Source organism: Heloderma suspectum, chromosome 2, assembly GCF_057233095.1.
Source record: "Heloderma suspectum isolate Gila_16-S chromosome 2, 16-S_ref, whole genome shotgun sequence".
Classification (NCBI taxonomy): domain Eukaryota; kingdom Metazoa; phylum Chordata; class Lepidosauria; order Squamata; family Helodermatidae; genus Heloderma; species Heloderma suspectum.
Genome location: NC_139459.1, coordinates 236,051,032 through 236,067,177, shown reverse-complemented (window position 1 = coordinate 236,067,177; position 16,146 = coordinate 236,051,032). Strand labels below are relative to the sequence as shown.

The window sequence follows — 16,146 nt, the reverse complement described above, 5'->3', positions numbered from 1 at the left end:
CATTACAATCACATGTGGGCCAACAAAACACAAGAGCACTTACCAGTACCTTCCTTATGGCAGATATAATGTAGACAATGGCCCGAGTCATTTCTACATATATCCATTTATTCCTACCAAGGTTTTTCAGCTGCTGTTCAGCCATGAGGGCCCTTGTAGCATTGTTGACTAGTATTGTTGACTCACCTGGAAACAGGTAGGGATGTACGAAAGTCACTTACCTTTCTGCGGATTATGTTCATGGGGGGGGCGTTCCGTCCCTCCCCCCGGAATCCTCAACGGGGGGGGGGAGGCGATCTGTTCCTCCCCCCCGGAATCCTCGACGGCCGGCTGTGCTCCACTGCGGCTCTGCGGAGCAGCTGGCCAGGCCCAGGCCAGAGGCATCCTCAGCCGGATTTCTGGCCGCGGAGGGCTCTGGGTAAAAAAAACGCAAACCACCGCGTACGCAAATAGCAGCGGCTATGGCCGCCACCATTTGCGTTCCTTATTTTTCGCCATCTTAGTCTACGTAAATATTTACGTAGACTATTACGGCGAAAATAAAGGGGAACGCAAATAGCGTAGCGGGCGCTATTTGCGTCCCTTCTTGATTCACCGTTTTAGCCTACATAAATATTTACATAGACTAAGACGGCAAAAAATAAGGAACGCAAATGGCAGCAGCCGTAGCTGCCACCATCTGCATATGCGGGGTTTTTTTTAACCTAGACATGATAGGCTACGTAAATCTTTGCGTAGCCTATCACGTCTCTGTAAAAAAAAAACACAAAAAAAAACCTCCAGACTGCAGATGGCGGCGGCGGCAACCAGTCGGAAGACCAGCCACTGCAGCCGCCGCTGCCGCCACCACAGCCGCCCGGAACATCCAACCCAGGTAAGTCTCATCCCGGGGGGGATCCGAGGGGGGTGGGGAGGTGGTAGGCCGTTCCGCCACAGATTTCGGGGGGCCGAATGCACTGGCATTCAGCCTCACCGAGATCCATGGCGGAATTCTCTGACATCCCTAGAAACAGGTCTCTAGAGAAAGTATTCTGCTACCTGCTCCTTTTTCAAACTGAAGGTGCCAGAGATTCTGCATTGCAAAGCATGTGCTCTGCCATTGAGCTACAGTCCCTCCCCAGCACACATGTGAAGCACTCGCTTGAAATTCTTTACAGAAAATGCTGCATATTCAGCTTTTCGTCGCTGGGAAGATGGTTCCAGCCTTCAACAAATCCACTTGCCAACAGGCCAGGGGCAAACACATCTTTGCTCTTAGCATGCAAGAATGCACAGGGAGGAAGGCTGCCAGAAAAAATCCTGCAGTAGATTTCTGGGAGAGAATCTAGTCAAGTTCAGGACACAGCGAGCAGGAGCATGCATGCAAGCCCCACCCCAAACTTCCCTGGCATGCAGGCTCCTCCAAGGACCATCACACATTGGTCCTTCAAGACGAGGCTGGACAGCCATCTGTCTCTGACTTGGATTTCTGCATTGAGAAGGGTTGGACTCAGTGGCCTTGTAGGCCCCTTCCAACCCTACTATCCTATGATTTAGCACAAAGGTCTGAAAAGTGTTGCTAAGCACAGACTGCTGAATGTGCTTACAAGTCTCCACACAATCAGGAACCCGTCCTGCCAAACAGTCTTAAGGCACAATCCTATGCATGTTTAGACCGAAAAAAGTCCTACAACTCCCAGCATTCCCCAGCTAGCCATGCTGGCTAGGGAATACTGGGAGTTGTAGCACTTTTTTCTGTCTAAACATGCATAGGATTGTGCCTTTAGAAACCCTTTTCAGACTTTTACATTGAGCGTACAAAAGTATTTACAGGAGCCCATGGGCCTGGGGATGTTGTGTACACAGCTTGAGTAAAGCTCCCTATACTTTTAGCCAGCCCATGTTCAAGCAGGGCTTCTTGGTTGTTTGGTTCTGAATGGCATCTGCAAGCATTCCCCCCCCTTTCTCTTCCCTTCTAGAGATGTGAAGTCTTGGGGGGAAAATGGAAGCGGGGAGTATTTTCTCCCAAATATTTTTGCAAAAATCTGCAGGAGAAAAAAATGGATTTTTTAAAATCCCTTGAAAAGAATAGGAAAAAATGTTTTTCCCCATTTTTTTTTTCCAGGACCCTCCACCCCATTTTTCCAGATTTTTTTCCAGGCCTTCACATCTCTACTCCCTTCTCTTCACTTTACGGAATACTGCAATCTCATTGTTGGGCTGAGGGGAGGGGGCTTTGCCACACCATTTTCAATTTCTTTCCAGTGCTGCTCAATTTATTTCCCTCCCTCTCCATGTGTACAGCTGCTTCTCCCATCTCCCAGCACCATCCTCTTCCTGGAACTCAGCAGCTACAGCTAAAGAAGCTTTGAAACAGCAATTCCCAGCCCTCACCCTGGGGATATATTCCTTCCAAATTCTTCCCAGTCAACAAGATCCTGTGCTGCTTCATTCCAAATACAGGTAGATTCTTTAAGAACAAGGAAGGTTTGCTTTGTCATAGATTCATGACTGTATGGGAGAAGGCAGAGGACAATTTCAAAGCTCCCTTTCACTTTCCTCAGCCTTTCTTCAGTCCCAGGCCCACTTGCAACTAGATTCTCTTTCTCACTCTCCCTTTCGACACTAGAAAAAAAGACCAAGTCCCTTTGTTTGTCTTCTGGAAACAACAACAGACTGGGCTGTAAAGAGGAGCTGCTGTAAGGAAGGAAGACAAATCTGGAGTGGATTTTTTTGGGAGAGAGGGAAAGACTATGTATCCTAGCCTTTTTAACCCTCATCTTGAAAACAGATATCTGCCAGGATGTGTTGGGGTTCACCAGGGAAGAGGGAGCAATGTTGGATTTTCAGAAACAAAGCTGCAGGGAAGCCAGGCTCACGGGGAACAAAACCTGTGTGTGCAACTAGCCCTTTTCTTTCATTCTGTGGGAGGGGGAGGTTGACACTTGCTAGGTGGAGACGGAAAGCCACTGTGTATGTGTTCAGAAGCACTTTGACTATATTCTTGCTGGCTAGAAGAAATTATTTTTGTTTGCTAAGCCTAGACATAGTTTATGGGCCTTTCTCTGTACCTAACTCTAGACCTATGATAGCCTTACTAAGATGAAGCAATCAGAATTGGAACCTAAATGCAGTATGCCTCATTTCATTTGGTGGGAATGCAAGAGAGTTGTCTGTAGCTGCTTCCAGGCTTTAGAGTTCCCTGCCAAGGCAGGCAAAGATGTTTTTATTCAGGCAGGCCTTTGGCATAGAAGCTGGTCTGCTGCTGAAGGGGGGGGGGTTATTGGGCTGTGTGCTGTTTATTTTATTGTCTTTTTGTTGTGTTTTTATTTGTTTTGATGTTTTGTTTTAATTAAGTTTTTGTTTTAATCTCAGTTTTATTATTGTTAGCCACCCTGAGCTCCAATTTTAGTGGAAAGATGAGATAATCACCATCATCACCTTCTTTGATTTCCCAATAGCTGTGAGAGGGTGGTTATCTACTGACAACCAACTACTCATGTCGTTAGATCCACTACACATGAAGTTTATAAGCAGCAACCACAGTGCAAGTTATGTTCACAGGGAATTTAATGAGAGAAGCTGTCCTTCTCCATTAGACCATCAGTGACTCAAAAATCATGGGATACTATACGATCCTTCTCACTTTTAAAACAAATTTTGTTCTTTTCTCTTTTTTGTCCATGCCTATTCCAGGACTCTATTCAAATCTCCAGTCTAAATGCATAAAAGGAAAGCTTACATCCATTTGTTATGTTACCTGTTATCCACTTCTACATTTTGGAAAGGAATGTGCACAGTTGGGTCTCTTGGTGCTATTAATGTCAGTAACGCTAACAGCAGGCTGAAATATATAGGACCTTAGCAAGCAAAAAGCTTTTTTACACTTCTTTTAAACATGCTTTAACTTTCTATGTCACTGCAAGCTCGTGAAAGCAACATATCAAAATTTACACAAACACCATCCAACCTCAGGCATCACTTCGTTTGGTTTCCTTACGCTGATTGCTTAATATCATGTTCATTTCAATATTTGGAAGCAGATTTTACTTTGTTAATTCTGATGCAAAGAATGAATCCGGCAATTTAAATGTAGCATATACTGTCTGTGACCAGTATCACTGTGAAATTTGCACAGCTATTCTAAAAGGAGGTATGACATTCCTTCAATGTAATTTATAAACACAGTTGTTCTCTCTTAATATGTTCTGCTACAGCTATAGCACACAACTCAGATTTAAATCAGATTGTAACTAGAAATATGTACCGTACAATACTCTGCAAATGCCAAGTATTAAATATAAAAGGTACATCTTTAAAAAAGAATCAAACCAAGAACAAATCCGCTGCAAATAGTTCATTTTATATAACTGCAAGCTTTATTTTTTGTAATTTCCTGTTTTTGATGCCTAGCTTTTGGAATTCAGGAAGCATTTGCTGTGTATAAACTCAAACACCCTCTTGTTAGAATGATAAAAAAACATGTAACAGAGGCCTGGGGGTGGTGTTCTGCAGGGCAGGAAAGCTACTCTGAGGGCACCTAGACCTTTAACTGTGAGGTACAAATCTAAAATAAGTAACTCACATAAATAACTTGACTGGAAACATTATATATGCATCAAAGGAGGTCGAAAATGCTTGATGTTCTTCTAAACTGGTTGGGGACCCAACCACATATGTCACCCTCACCGTCACATCGTCAAGATTCTAAAACCCCTTCTGAGTGTTGGCACTCTAGACATTGGCCAAAATGGTTTAGAAGTAAGACCTGCAACAAAGTGTTTAGGATTCCAGCCAGATAGGCAGCCATGCTCTTTTCCAGGATACTCCATTCTGTTCTCAGTCTACTCCAGTTTTCCCTTTCCACCAGTGAGCGCACATTTCATGACCACTGACCATGTTTTTGGGTTCCCCACAACTGATTTTTCTTTTCTGGAAACCTTGGGGTTCCCTTGAGCCTGCTGACACCTTCCCCGTGCATGGGTGGCTTGGGCTACATAAGGACCCATGCTCAGAGCACCGTCTGTGGTGCGTTCACTATTCGCATGTATCAGGGTTGGGGTCCTGTGCCCTTCCAGATGTTGTTGGACTACAACTCCCATCATTCCCAGGCCATTAGCCAGGCTGGCTGGGGCTGATGGGATTGGACTCCAGCAGCATCTGGAGGGCCACAGCTTCCTCACCCCCACCCCAGAATATAGGATGCTTTCTTGTTACCTAATTGAGTAATAATCCCGATGGGTTTTAAATGCTATGTTGCTAACTGGTTTTTTAAACTACATTTATATCCCACATTTCTTCCACAAAATTCTAGATGGCACATGTACACTTCCCAGGCAGTCCCCAATCCTGGAAATGACCAGGCCCAGACCTGCTTAGCTTCAGCAAGGTTATTGCATCAAGTGCGTTCTTCAGACCATGCTCTGGGCTATGGCACTTTCTTGTAGTAGCGCTGCACTGAAGTGGTTTGGGGTAGATGGTGGGTGGGGAGGGAGTACCTGAGTCAGCCCTTAGAAAGGCATACTGGCAGTCACCATCTTAAGAAATTAAGAGAAGGGACATTATTTCCCCAGCATAAGATTGTGCTCTAGTGTAGATGTATATGCTAGTATGTAGTATGTGTACAATTGCAGTTTTAATACCCTGATACTAACTTTATTTACTTGGAAGTAAATCCGACTGATTTTATTAAAATGTACCTTTAAGCAAGTGTAGTTAAGTAAGCCCAATTACTACTAAGAATTAAGGCAGCGATGCCAAACACATTTATTTGGGAGTAAGCCCCACTGAATGTGGTTAGATATGATTGGGACTGAGCTGTTAGTCCCATTGAACTTAAGACTCCTAGTAAAAAATGAATACGTTTGGGCTGCAAGCTTCATTCCTCTTTCCTGTTCATACACCTTTGTACTTCCTGATTATAATAAGTTTACTAGATTATAATATTCAACTGTATTCTGTCTACAGTCTTTAAGCTTCTTGAGCCTTCACACCTTGCCCTGTGAGGGGCAACATCACAAAAGAAAACCAACCGTTGAGGCAAAAATGGATCATACTCCTGTCAAGAGAAATTGGCTTTCTTGAGATTGTTTTATCTTCTACAATTTCAAAACTGGAATAATTATGACAATATAAACAGGTGTTTTTAAATACAATGGGCTGCTTCCCATGTCATTTGTGTCAGGATTGGGGGGGGCAACACAAGACCACTGGCACTTCGATGACATGACCTGTGGCTTTGAAAATCAGAGCCACAATTCAGTAAAAATCAATATTAAAAAAATCCATGGACACATTCCATTGGGATATTCCGCTGTACACCTTCTACTGAAATGAACGGGCTTGCTCAAGAGCACAGAAGTTCCCATTAGACTGCCCATGTTCTAGTTCTGATTTAGGAATCAGTGCCTGTTTTATGTAATGGATACATTTTAGAACATGATACTCTTTAGTGTTCTTCATAGTCTGTAGAAATGCAGCCTTCTGAAGTGGTGTTGGTCTCTCATCCACACATCCTAACTTAAATTTTATGTGAGGAGGTGCTTCTTTGCAAGCTCACCCCTGTGAACACTGAACCACAAGTTCAAGGTTACATATCCAAGAGGAGCCAGCATTCACTTGTCATGTATGGCCCTTGAACGTGTGGCATGACATGGTTGTCACACGTTAGGTGATTTCAAACCAGCCAACTTCCCTTGACACAAAATCTGAGTGACAAGACAGTCAGAACATTTGAACTGTTCCTTGGGATATCTTTTGTGCTTAAACCTTTTCTTGTGGACCTGTGAGAAGTTTTCTATTATTATCAGTTTTTAGGCTAGCTTAGCCCTTTGTCCTACAGGAATTGTTAAATTTGCACTCATTTAATTATTATGTTTTCTCTCACCTTTCCTCTAAGGGACCGAGTATGGTGCACAGAGTCCTCCTCTTCCCACCCATTTTATCCTCGCTACAAAACCTGTGGGACTGACAAGAGAGTGATGGGTCCAAGGTCACCCAATAAGCTTCAAGTGTGTGTGGGGATGGAGCCTGGGTCTCCTTGACCCTAGTCCAATCTCTGACCGTTCACCACTTTGGCTGTAACCACTACACTATCATGACATTGGGACAGCAAAGCTACACTTTAAATGTGTGTGTTCAATCCAACCCTATGCCTGTTTATTCAGACGTAAGCCCCATGGAGTCCAACAGGGCTTAGTCCCAAATAAATATGCAAAGGATCCAGCCTTCAGGTTGAATCCAATGCTGGTCATCTGCCAGAGGAATGGAAACCTAACAGATCTCCCTTCCCCCCTGCAGTCCTTCCTGTGTGCCCCCAAACTGCCTGAGAATGTTGAAGGATCTCCTGGAGCAGTTTTGCAGTCACACACAGGGCTACAGGGGAAAAGAGAGTAAGGGGAAGTCTTGCCCAGCAGCGGACGTCTGCTCGCACAATGTTGGACGTAACCCATTGTAATTAAAATGGAAATCCAAACTTTCCTGTTTACTGGGACCAAATCTTGTTGTTTTAACCATATTCCACTCTAACAACGTGTATCTAATAAGCAATACAATACCAACAAATCAAATGATATTTCAGTCATATCTACCAAGCCCTTCTCAAATGTCATGACATTTTTTAAAAGCCATCCAGCATTTCCTGAACATTAACCAGTATATTGGATGTGTTTATTCTTATAAGTTTCTATGAGGCATTGCAATGCAAAGTGCGAAGATTAAGGTGCCGCCCGAAGCTTACAGGCACTTCAGCACCAATGTCAACTAGCAACAAAGCCGGGACTTGCTCCAGTGGGGTTCCAGGCCGTCGTCATTCCTGCTCTTTGAGATGCTTTCAGTGTAAACTGAACTTGGGAATGGGGAGGAGGCTACTGCTTTAAAATACATATATTGCAATGGAAAAGCAGCCTCTCTGAACACACTAATTTAGATGTGTGCATTGGGTTACAAACAAAAACAACACAGATACATGCATAAGCAGAAAGCCAGCCCTTCCTTTTCTGTGGCCACTCTCAAAGGCAATTGGCTATACAGTTAGGTTTGCTGCTTATTTTATAGACAAGTGCTATCCATGAAAAGTAACCTGTGTGTTTGGCTTGAGGATAGAGGCAGGTTTGGGTAATTGCTAGATTTTATATTTTCAAAAATGGGAGATCGGACACTACTGGTTTCTTTGTTCCAGCAGTCCTAGGTGCAACCTGAACCCTGCGTAGCCCTTAGCACTGTTTGGATGTGAGGTCTACTTGCATTCAAAGAACACCTGGAAATGTGGGGGGCTGCACATGGTAGCTCTGCCCCCAACATCCCCGTCTCTGCCCCACCATTACCAACATTCACACATTTAGCATAGTCTAAAGCAGGGGTGGGCAACTTCTGCATTGCTCCACCTGGAACCCACTGGCAGCCACATTCCAAACCCACCATTGCTGAAATTGCTGCCGCTGCTGAAATTGTCATGGCAGCAGAAGAAACCCAGCAACATTTGCAAGCAAAATCACAGTCCCAGGAAGCTTCTAGGAGAGCAATTCTACTTGCACAGAAGGCATGTGCTCCCTACTATGAGTGTACGAGAATTCAATGTGTGTTTGCAAAACAGTCGAACAAACTCCATTCGTAACCCCGAATGTGAACGTGCGCACAGTTTTGGAGAAAATGTGCGCATGTGTCTGGACATCTGAGCCCATTCAAAAAATGAGTATGTTTCACCTTTTACTGAATGGGGGAAACGTGCACATTTTGGTTGCAGACTTCTATCAATGTGCACTTTTCCCAACCAAAACCCCACATTTTTCCTGATGTTTTTTAAAAAAATGATTGTGTTTGGGACTGTGAACAAGCAAGGTGAACCAAGTATCGGGCGGGGGGGATTCGGAGAACCCTGACGAGCTCAAACATCACGTTTGCCATCTCTACTCCCTGTACAACTTGCAAAATCGCCACTTTTTGCCACCACCATGGCAAATTTGGTGGTAGCAGGGGCAGGGGCTGCAAAAAACAGCCATGGGGGGCTGCATGCAGCCTTTGTGCCACATATTGCCCACCCCGTTCTAAAGGCTGAATGCACTTAGAATCCTCCCCGCAATTGGGAACCCTGCGAAAACAAGGTTCCTGATCGCAGGGAGGATTCTAAGCTCATTCAGCTGAACAGACTTAGAATCCTCCATCAGACCTACATGCTAAATCCATGATGGTCAGAAGTGGAGGGGGTGGAGATTGAGCCTGTGACCCCGCCGCCCCCTTTCAATGAGCGTGTGACCCTGCTATTCTTCTACACTCTGCTGAGACTGACAAAAGGCAGATATTGTGGCTTCAACATCAAGCCAGATTTATTTATTCTCCCTCTGCCTCCCACCCCATTTGGCATGACATCCAGCCTGAAGAAGAGTTCTAGGGAAATCAAAAGCTTGCTCATTATTGTGTGAATTTTGGTTGTTCCTAATAATGATTTTGTCCAACTGTGAGTTTTGGATTTTTTTTCTTTAGACTGACACAGCTTCCTTTGCTTTTTGTGTTCCTTTAACAGCTACTTAATAATAGGCGGATACAGAGGTAAAGCTGCCCTCCCCACACCACCACCACCATACTGAGAAGTAAAAGGCTGGCCTAAGGCATTTTGCTGCCTGAGGAAGAATGGCAAAAGGCATCCCGCCCCCAACACCCCAATCCCAAATCAAGCTGCACAGTACCCAAGGCTGGCTGAATTATTTTGTACCTGGGGCAGAAAACCCCACAAGCACCTCTCCCAGGCAGTAAAATACTAATTTCACTAAAAACTAATACTAAAAACACATAAAAATATAAATATATAGCTATTGATAAATTCAATAACTATGTGCTACCCTTTGATGACACCCCAAATCAGCTGCCTGAAGTGGCCACGAGCCTCTCCATAAAAAGAAAAAGAGATGGCAACCCTTAGGGAAGCCTCAAGAACAGGAGGCACAATTGAAATCTCCCCCTTCTCCACAGCAAGCAGATATGACTAAACAACAATATCAGTTTTAGTAAAACCCACACAGCTTGATCATCAAACACATGGCTGACCTCCCACACTTCAGCAGCCTAGACACTCAATAACTTGTGCGCAGGACTCACAGCAAGAGTATAAATAAATAGGGAAAGAGGCGGATGGGGAGTAGGATATTGAATCCGAAGCACTATCCCATTCCAAGTGTGCTTACTCCTCTCGGATGGAATCATTCCATTTTTCACATTCCCACCCACTAACAATAACTTTAACACACCAAGCCCTGTGTTATCTTAACAGCAGCAGGTGTTTTGGGGGCGGTGGGAATCTTAGCAGAGGGGGAAGGGGTGGGAGGGGAGGGTGTCCCATCCTTCACTTAACCTGTTGTTATGTACCTGGCTCTTAGCAAGGGCTTCTTCACATTTGGTGGCAGACTGAAATAAGATTAAGTAAAACAGAGCTATCAAACAACTAGCCCAATATCATGTCTCCAAAAAGACCCAAACTTTACTGGAGAATGGTGTAGCATATTATTCCCTCAAAGCCTCCAGAATTCAGAGACATCCAGACAGATTGTGAATAGAAGAGTGATTTAGGGAGCAATCCTATGGCCCCCAGGGGCCAGAGGATACTGGGGATTCCTCCCTTCAAAGCTGGATACAGCACGGCGACCTCAGAAGGGGGGTTGGAGGTCTGACCCCATTACCCTGCCCCCTCGCAGCTGGTGCAGAAAGATCACTTCCACCGCTCCTCCCGCCCTGCATGGGATAATAGGAAGCCTCCGAGTTTGGGGGCTTCCGGTAATCAATGGAACAGTCAATAGGATTGCATCCTTACAATGAAATCCTATGCATGTCTACTCAGACGTCACTCCCACTGCCACTAAATGGGAATAGGATTGCAGCTTTAAGGGTGCAAAGAAAGGGGGAACTAATTTGTATGCAGGGATCTTGTGTTCTAGGGGAGGATGTAAGCATTAGTATAATGCAGGATTAAATCTTTTTCCTGGGCTGAAGGTTAATTACCCGGAAGAGCCCACTACTGCACTAATTCTGTACTCATAATCACATATGCAGAAAAGGAACTTCACAGCACCCCACCCATACACACATATTTACAAGCTGACAAACCCTTTAATTCCCTGGAACCACAGGCTTCTGTCCCTTTAGACCTTCTCTTCATTAATTTATCTAAATCCTTTCAAAGCCATCTACACCTGTGAACATCACCATACATTGCAGCAGTGAATTTCATTAAGTTAATGTATGTATTGTGTAAAGAAATGCTTCCTGTTATCTTCCTGAACCTGCTAGCAATCAATTTCTTCAAGTGACCATGAGTTCCCATCTTAGGGGACAGAGAGAAAGAAATTCCCTCTATTCACTTTCTCAACACCATGCATATTTTTGCTCAAAGGGAACCACTTGATCACTTTAGTTACCTTTTTCTGCACGTTCCAGCAGAAAAAGTGCAGATATCATTTTTGAGGCAGGGTGACTGAACCAGAGATGTATATAAATGTCAGCTGTAGAGAGCATAGGGGTGCAGACTGTATGCCACATATATGGCATCGAAGAGGGGCAGGGAAAGTGGTGTGGCAAAGACTTTCCTAGGAGTGGGTAGGGATGACAGAGAATTCCGCCACGGATTCCAGTGAGGCCAGATTCTTTCTTTAGAATCCAGCCCCCCAGAATCCATGGCGGAACAGCCTCCTATCCCCCCGAGACAGCACTTACCTGGGGTGGATGCAGCGGATTTGGCGGCAGCGGCGGTTCCGGTGCCGGCTCTGGCGGCTGGTCTCCTGGCCGGCCGCCACCGGGCTGCTGCCGCCGCCATTGCCATCCTTGCAGCCGTGATAGGCTACGTAGGAATTTACGTAGCCTATCACGGCTACCCCCTGAAAAAAACCCCAGCGTACGCAAATGGTGGCGGCTACAGCGGCCGCCATTTGCATTCCCTATTTTTTACCATTCTAGCCTACGTAAATATTTACGTAGGCTAGAACGGCAAAAAATAAAGGAACACAAATAGCGCCCATTATGCTATTTGCGGTTCCCTTTTTTTCACCGTAATTGCCTATGTAAATATTTACATAGGATAAAACGGCGAAAAATAGGGAACGCAAATGGCGGCTGCCGTAGCCGCCACCATTTGCATATGCTGCTTTTTTTGGGGGGGTAGCCGTGATAGGCTACATAAATTCTTATGTAGCCTATAACAGCTGCTGGCTAGACACAAATGGCGGCTGCCACGGCGGCCGCCATTTGCGGACGGCCCTGGCCGGCTGCTCTGCGGCCTGGCCGTGGAGCGGAGCCGGCCGTCGAGGATTCCAGGGGGAGGACCGGATCGCCTCCCCCCCTTCGAGGATTCCGCGGGGAGGGATGGAGCGCCTCCCCTCCCCACCGCGAAAGATTCCATGAAAAGGTAAGTGAGTTTCATACATCCCTAGGAGTGGGGCACTGAACAAGATCGTTCTCCTTTTCATTGCCTTCTGACTGCCTTAATAGCAATTGTGTTGAACCTCTTTCAGCCTGAGGGCTGAATTTCATTTTGTAGAAGCTCACAGAGGCTGCATTCCGCTTGTAGGTGGAGCTAAAGGCAAAGGGATGGGGCTAAAGGAGTGGGGCCAAAAATACCACCGTACCTTAGCATAAAGCTCTCACTGCCAGTAACTCAGCCTTAGAAGAGGCATTTCAACCCTTTAGAATGGGGAAACACTGCGAAACCAGCCAATGATTGATGGCTGAGGGAAACGGTGGTGGAGCTAGGGAAAGGGGGCCATTTTGGGAACCCCAGAGGACCGGACTTGGCCCCTGAGGTTCCTCACCTCAGCTTTATAGGGTTGATGACCTAGATCCCTTTATTTGAGGGTCCAGATTCTGTCAATTGGTACCTGTTAAAGTAGGTCCACAAACTGCAAAAGAGGACAGTGGGCGCCTGTGCTCTTCTGCATTTGGTGAGTTTGGTCAACCTACTTTTATTTTAATACTGGTGCAGAAGAGGGAATTTTAGAAGATGCAGGAGTGCTGTTCCCTTTTGCACCTGGTCATCCCAGGTAGAAGGAAATATGTGATGAGGTGGAGGAATAGTGGGAAAGCATTGGGAGAGGGAGGCAAAATACTTTATTTATTTATTTATTGCATTTATATCCCACCCTTTTTTCCTCCAAGGAACTTAAGGTGGCTTACATAATCCTCCTCATCTCCATTTTATCCTCACAACAACAACCCTGTGAGGTAGGTTGGGCTGAGAGTCTGTGACTGGCCTAAAGTCACCCAGTGAGCTTCCATGGCCAAGTGGGGACTAGAACCCGGATCTCCCAGCTCCCAGTGCAACAAAGGATCTCTGGACCATGAGGACATTTAGGAGGCGAAGAGAGGGACCTGGCCCAGAAGGGCCTTTTTCACTGCTGCAGCTGCTAAGCCATTCTTCAATTGTATTTCTGTTAGGAAGACAGCACGCAGCATCTTTTCTTTCTATGAAATAAAGCACTTTAATATCTCACATGAGTCGAGCACAGTGAGCTTCCAGTTCCATGTCTTTGGCTGGGCTGCTTCCAACACAGCCAAGCATATGTGAAGATGCCAAGTTTATGTAAAGTCTAATTTCCCTTCTTTCCCCCAATGACCCACTTACAGAACGCCAGTTACAAACTGATCCAAGAATATCTGGCCAGTGCACATCCCCTTGAACAGGATCCCGCATGGCTTGCGTGACTGTGACATGGATAGCATTGCTCATGAATGTGCCTGTGGAACACACAAGCCCCAAAGGCTGGGAAATAACATTCAAATAAAATGGATGCAGAACAACACCTTCGCTGAGCTTTTAAAAACAAAACACTGCACTTTCAGTTTTAGAAGTTTTGAGCAACCACTTAACTCGTGAATGCACGATGTGCTTTGGTTACATAATCTCCTCCCAACTAAGATCACTTTAATATTGTTCAATTGTTTGGCACTCACTACTTTGGCTGTGCGATGCTTATTATCAGAAATGTGAGCAATTACCAAGACCATCTCGTCCTCTGCCGGTACAGTAGCTGCTGAGAGGGCTGCTGCTAGAGCGGCTGTCCTGGCTGCCTTCCTTGTTGCTCTCTGAGCCTGAAGATTGGTAAAGTAGTTGACAGCTGCAAACTCGATAAGTGCAGAGAAGACAAAGGCAAAGCACACAGCAATGAACCAATCCATTGCGGTAGCATAAGACACCTTGGGCAAGGAGTGGCGGGCACTGATGCTCAGTGTGGTCATTGTCAGAACAGTAGTGATCCCTACAAAATAAGGACGAAAAGGAGGATGTTAAGGATCAGTGAATATCCTTTCTCGGGCTTGCGAGTTCCATGAATCCCCATACTAACCTCCCTTTGTGCAAATGCCATGGACCCTTTCAGCTAGTTAACTGATTTACAGCCTGAGTTCTAAGCCATGGGTTCCATGTTTACCTGGAAGGAAGCCCTATTACTTTCAACAGGGACTTCTAGGGAAGTTTGCTTAGGACTAGTGCTGTGCCTAATCCTGCCCTCTATTTTGCGGAACTTTTTTTCTCCCTGAGAAAGGGGCATTGTTTTTTCTGCCTCTTTTGCAGGGAGGGGGGGAATTTCAGAGAATTTTCTCCTTGGGGACAGGGTTTTCACATACCTTTTTTCAGTGTAGGCAGTTCTTGAGGGGTCTTCTTTCTGTGTTTATTTTTAAACAGCCCCTGCATTTGCAGGAGCCCAGGATTCTTCTCCATCCAGGAGTTTTTCCTGAATACCTATTGGAGAGGGCAAGATCACAGGGAGTTCAGACAGAACTGCCAGGCTGGAGAAGAGTCCTGGGCTCCTGCAAGTGCAGGGGGTGATATACATACATACATACATATACACACACACACACACACACACATATACATACTCCCTACAGAATTGCCTGCACTTAAAAAGGTATATGGAAACCCTGTGTGTGTCCCCTCCCCCCCCCCGCCCCAGGAGAAAATTCTCACCTCTCCCAGCCTCTTTGGCCAAAGTTTTCATTTTGCCCTCTCCCTACGGAATGCTGAAAATAGAAGAATCAAAATTTTCGGCATAGTGCTACTTAGGACCACCATTGTGCATGTTTTACTCCAGGGATATTGAACCTCAGGCCCGTGGGCCAAATCCGGCCTGCTTGGAGTCCAAAACTTGCCCTCTGGGATTCCGCATATGTCCATGCTGCCTTCCTGTGGTCCCATTCCCTTTCCCCTGACCTCCAATTGTTTAGTGGTTTCCAGGCTTTTGTGACTGCCCCCCCCCCGCCACAAAAAATCTCATCCTAATAGGCTGAAATGCATTTGTTTGTTTATTTATTTATTCACAATATTTATATACCACTCCACATCAAAATATTTCAGAGCAGTGAACAAAGATAAAAGAATAAAACACCATGTTAAAACAATAAAAACATTTTAAAAGAAACAAGTTCTGAATTTAATACATGGCAGCTGGTCACTCAAGAAAAGCCTCTGGAAAGAGCAATGTCTCCAGGAGAAATGCCTCTCCTAAACTAAAATCTTCTGGCATTTATGGCATTTTGGCTCTGCCTCTTTGCCTTTGACTCCACCCACCATTGGAATGCTATCCCCAAGACCTTCTCTGAAACTGTATTCAGCTCTTGAGCGGAAAGAGTTTTGGCAACCCTGTTTTGCTCAGAATCCCATTCAGTTCAATGGCATCACTTCTTAGTAAGTACACATAGAACTGCAGCCTTGTGATGAGATCCTACATATGCTTACTCAGAAAAATCCCCACTGTTCAATCAATCCCCAGCAACAGGCCAATCCAACCCATGATTACTTAGAAGTAGCTCCCACTGATTCAATTGGAGTTCCCAGGTGAACCCTCCACACTTTAATTTGTGTGTTACAGTCTTCAAAAACAACAGTGCTAATGTCTATCACAGTGCAGTAGCAGGTACAATATGTTGAGTGAATGGAAAAATGAATGAATGAATGAATGAATGAATGAAGGTAATGCGCAAAAAAGCATGAATGCCAGTAACAGTTCTTGCTGGAACAGATTCTTTGTTGATCCAAAACACAACTTGAGACAGGATTACAGTCATAATGCATGGAATGTATGTCTGAATGAGATAGTAGCCTATTTTTCTTCGTAGATAGAAATAGAGTACCTGAAGTGAATATTTGCCTAAAAGAAAACACAAGCAATGGAAAAAGATGGAGAAATGTAA

At 45.1% G+C, this 16,146-nt stretch overlaps 1 protein-coding gene across 3 annotated transcripts in view; it reads right to left on the bottom strand.

The window, feature by feature from the left end:
* GABRA6 (gamma-aminobutyric acid type A receptor subunit alpha6) overlaps positions 1 to 16,146 on the bottom strand; it is a 57,732-nt gene that overhangs the window by 25,620 nt on the left and 15,966 nt on the right. Inside the window, exons 8-9 of one of the 3 annotated variants that reach the window (XM_084832392.1) lie at positions 15,951 to 16,103; positions 13,954 to 14,213 (exon numbers count right to left, since the gene is read on the bottom strand). In XM_084832392.1, coding sequence (XP_084688518.1) covers positions 13,954 to 14,213; positions 15,951 to 16,103 — 413 coding nt within the window. Of the gene's footprint in view, positions 1 to 13,419; positions 14,214 to 15,950; positions 16,104 to 16,146 lie in introns of those variants that run through there. The other 2 variants (XM_084832390.1, XM_084832391.1) reach the window with 2 other exon arrangements.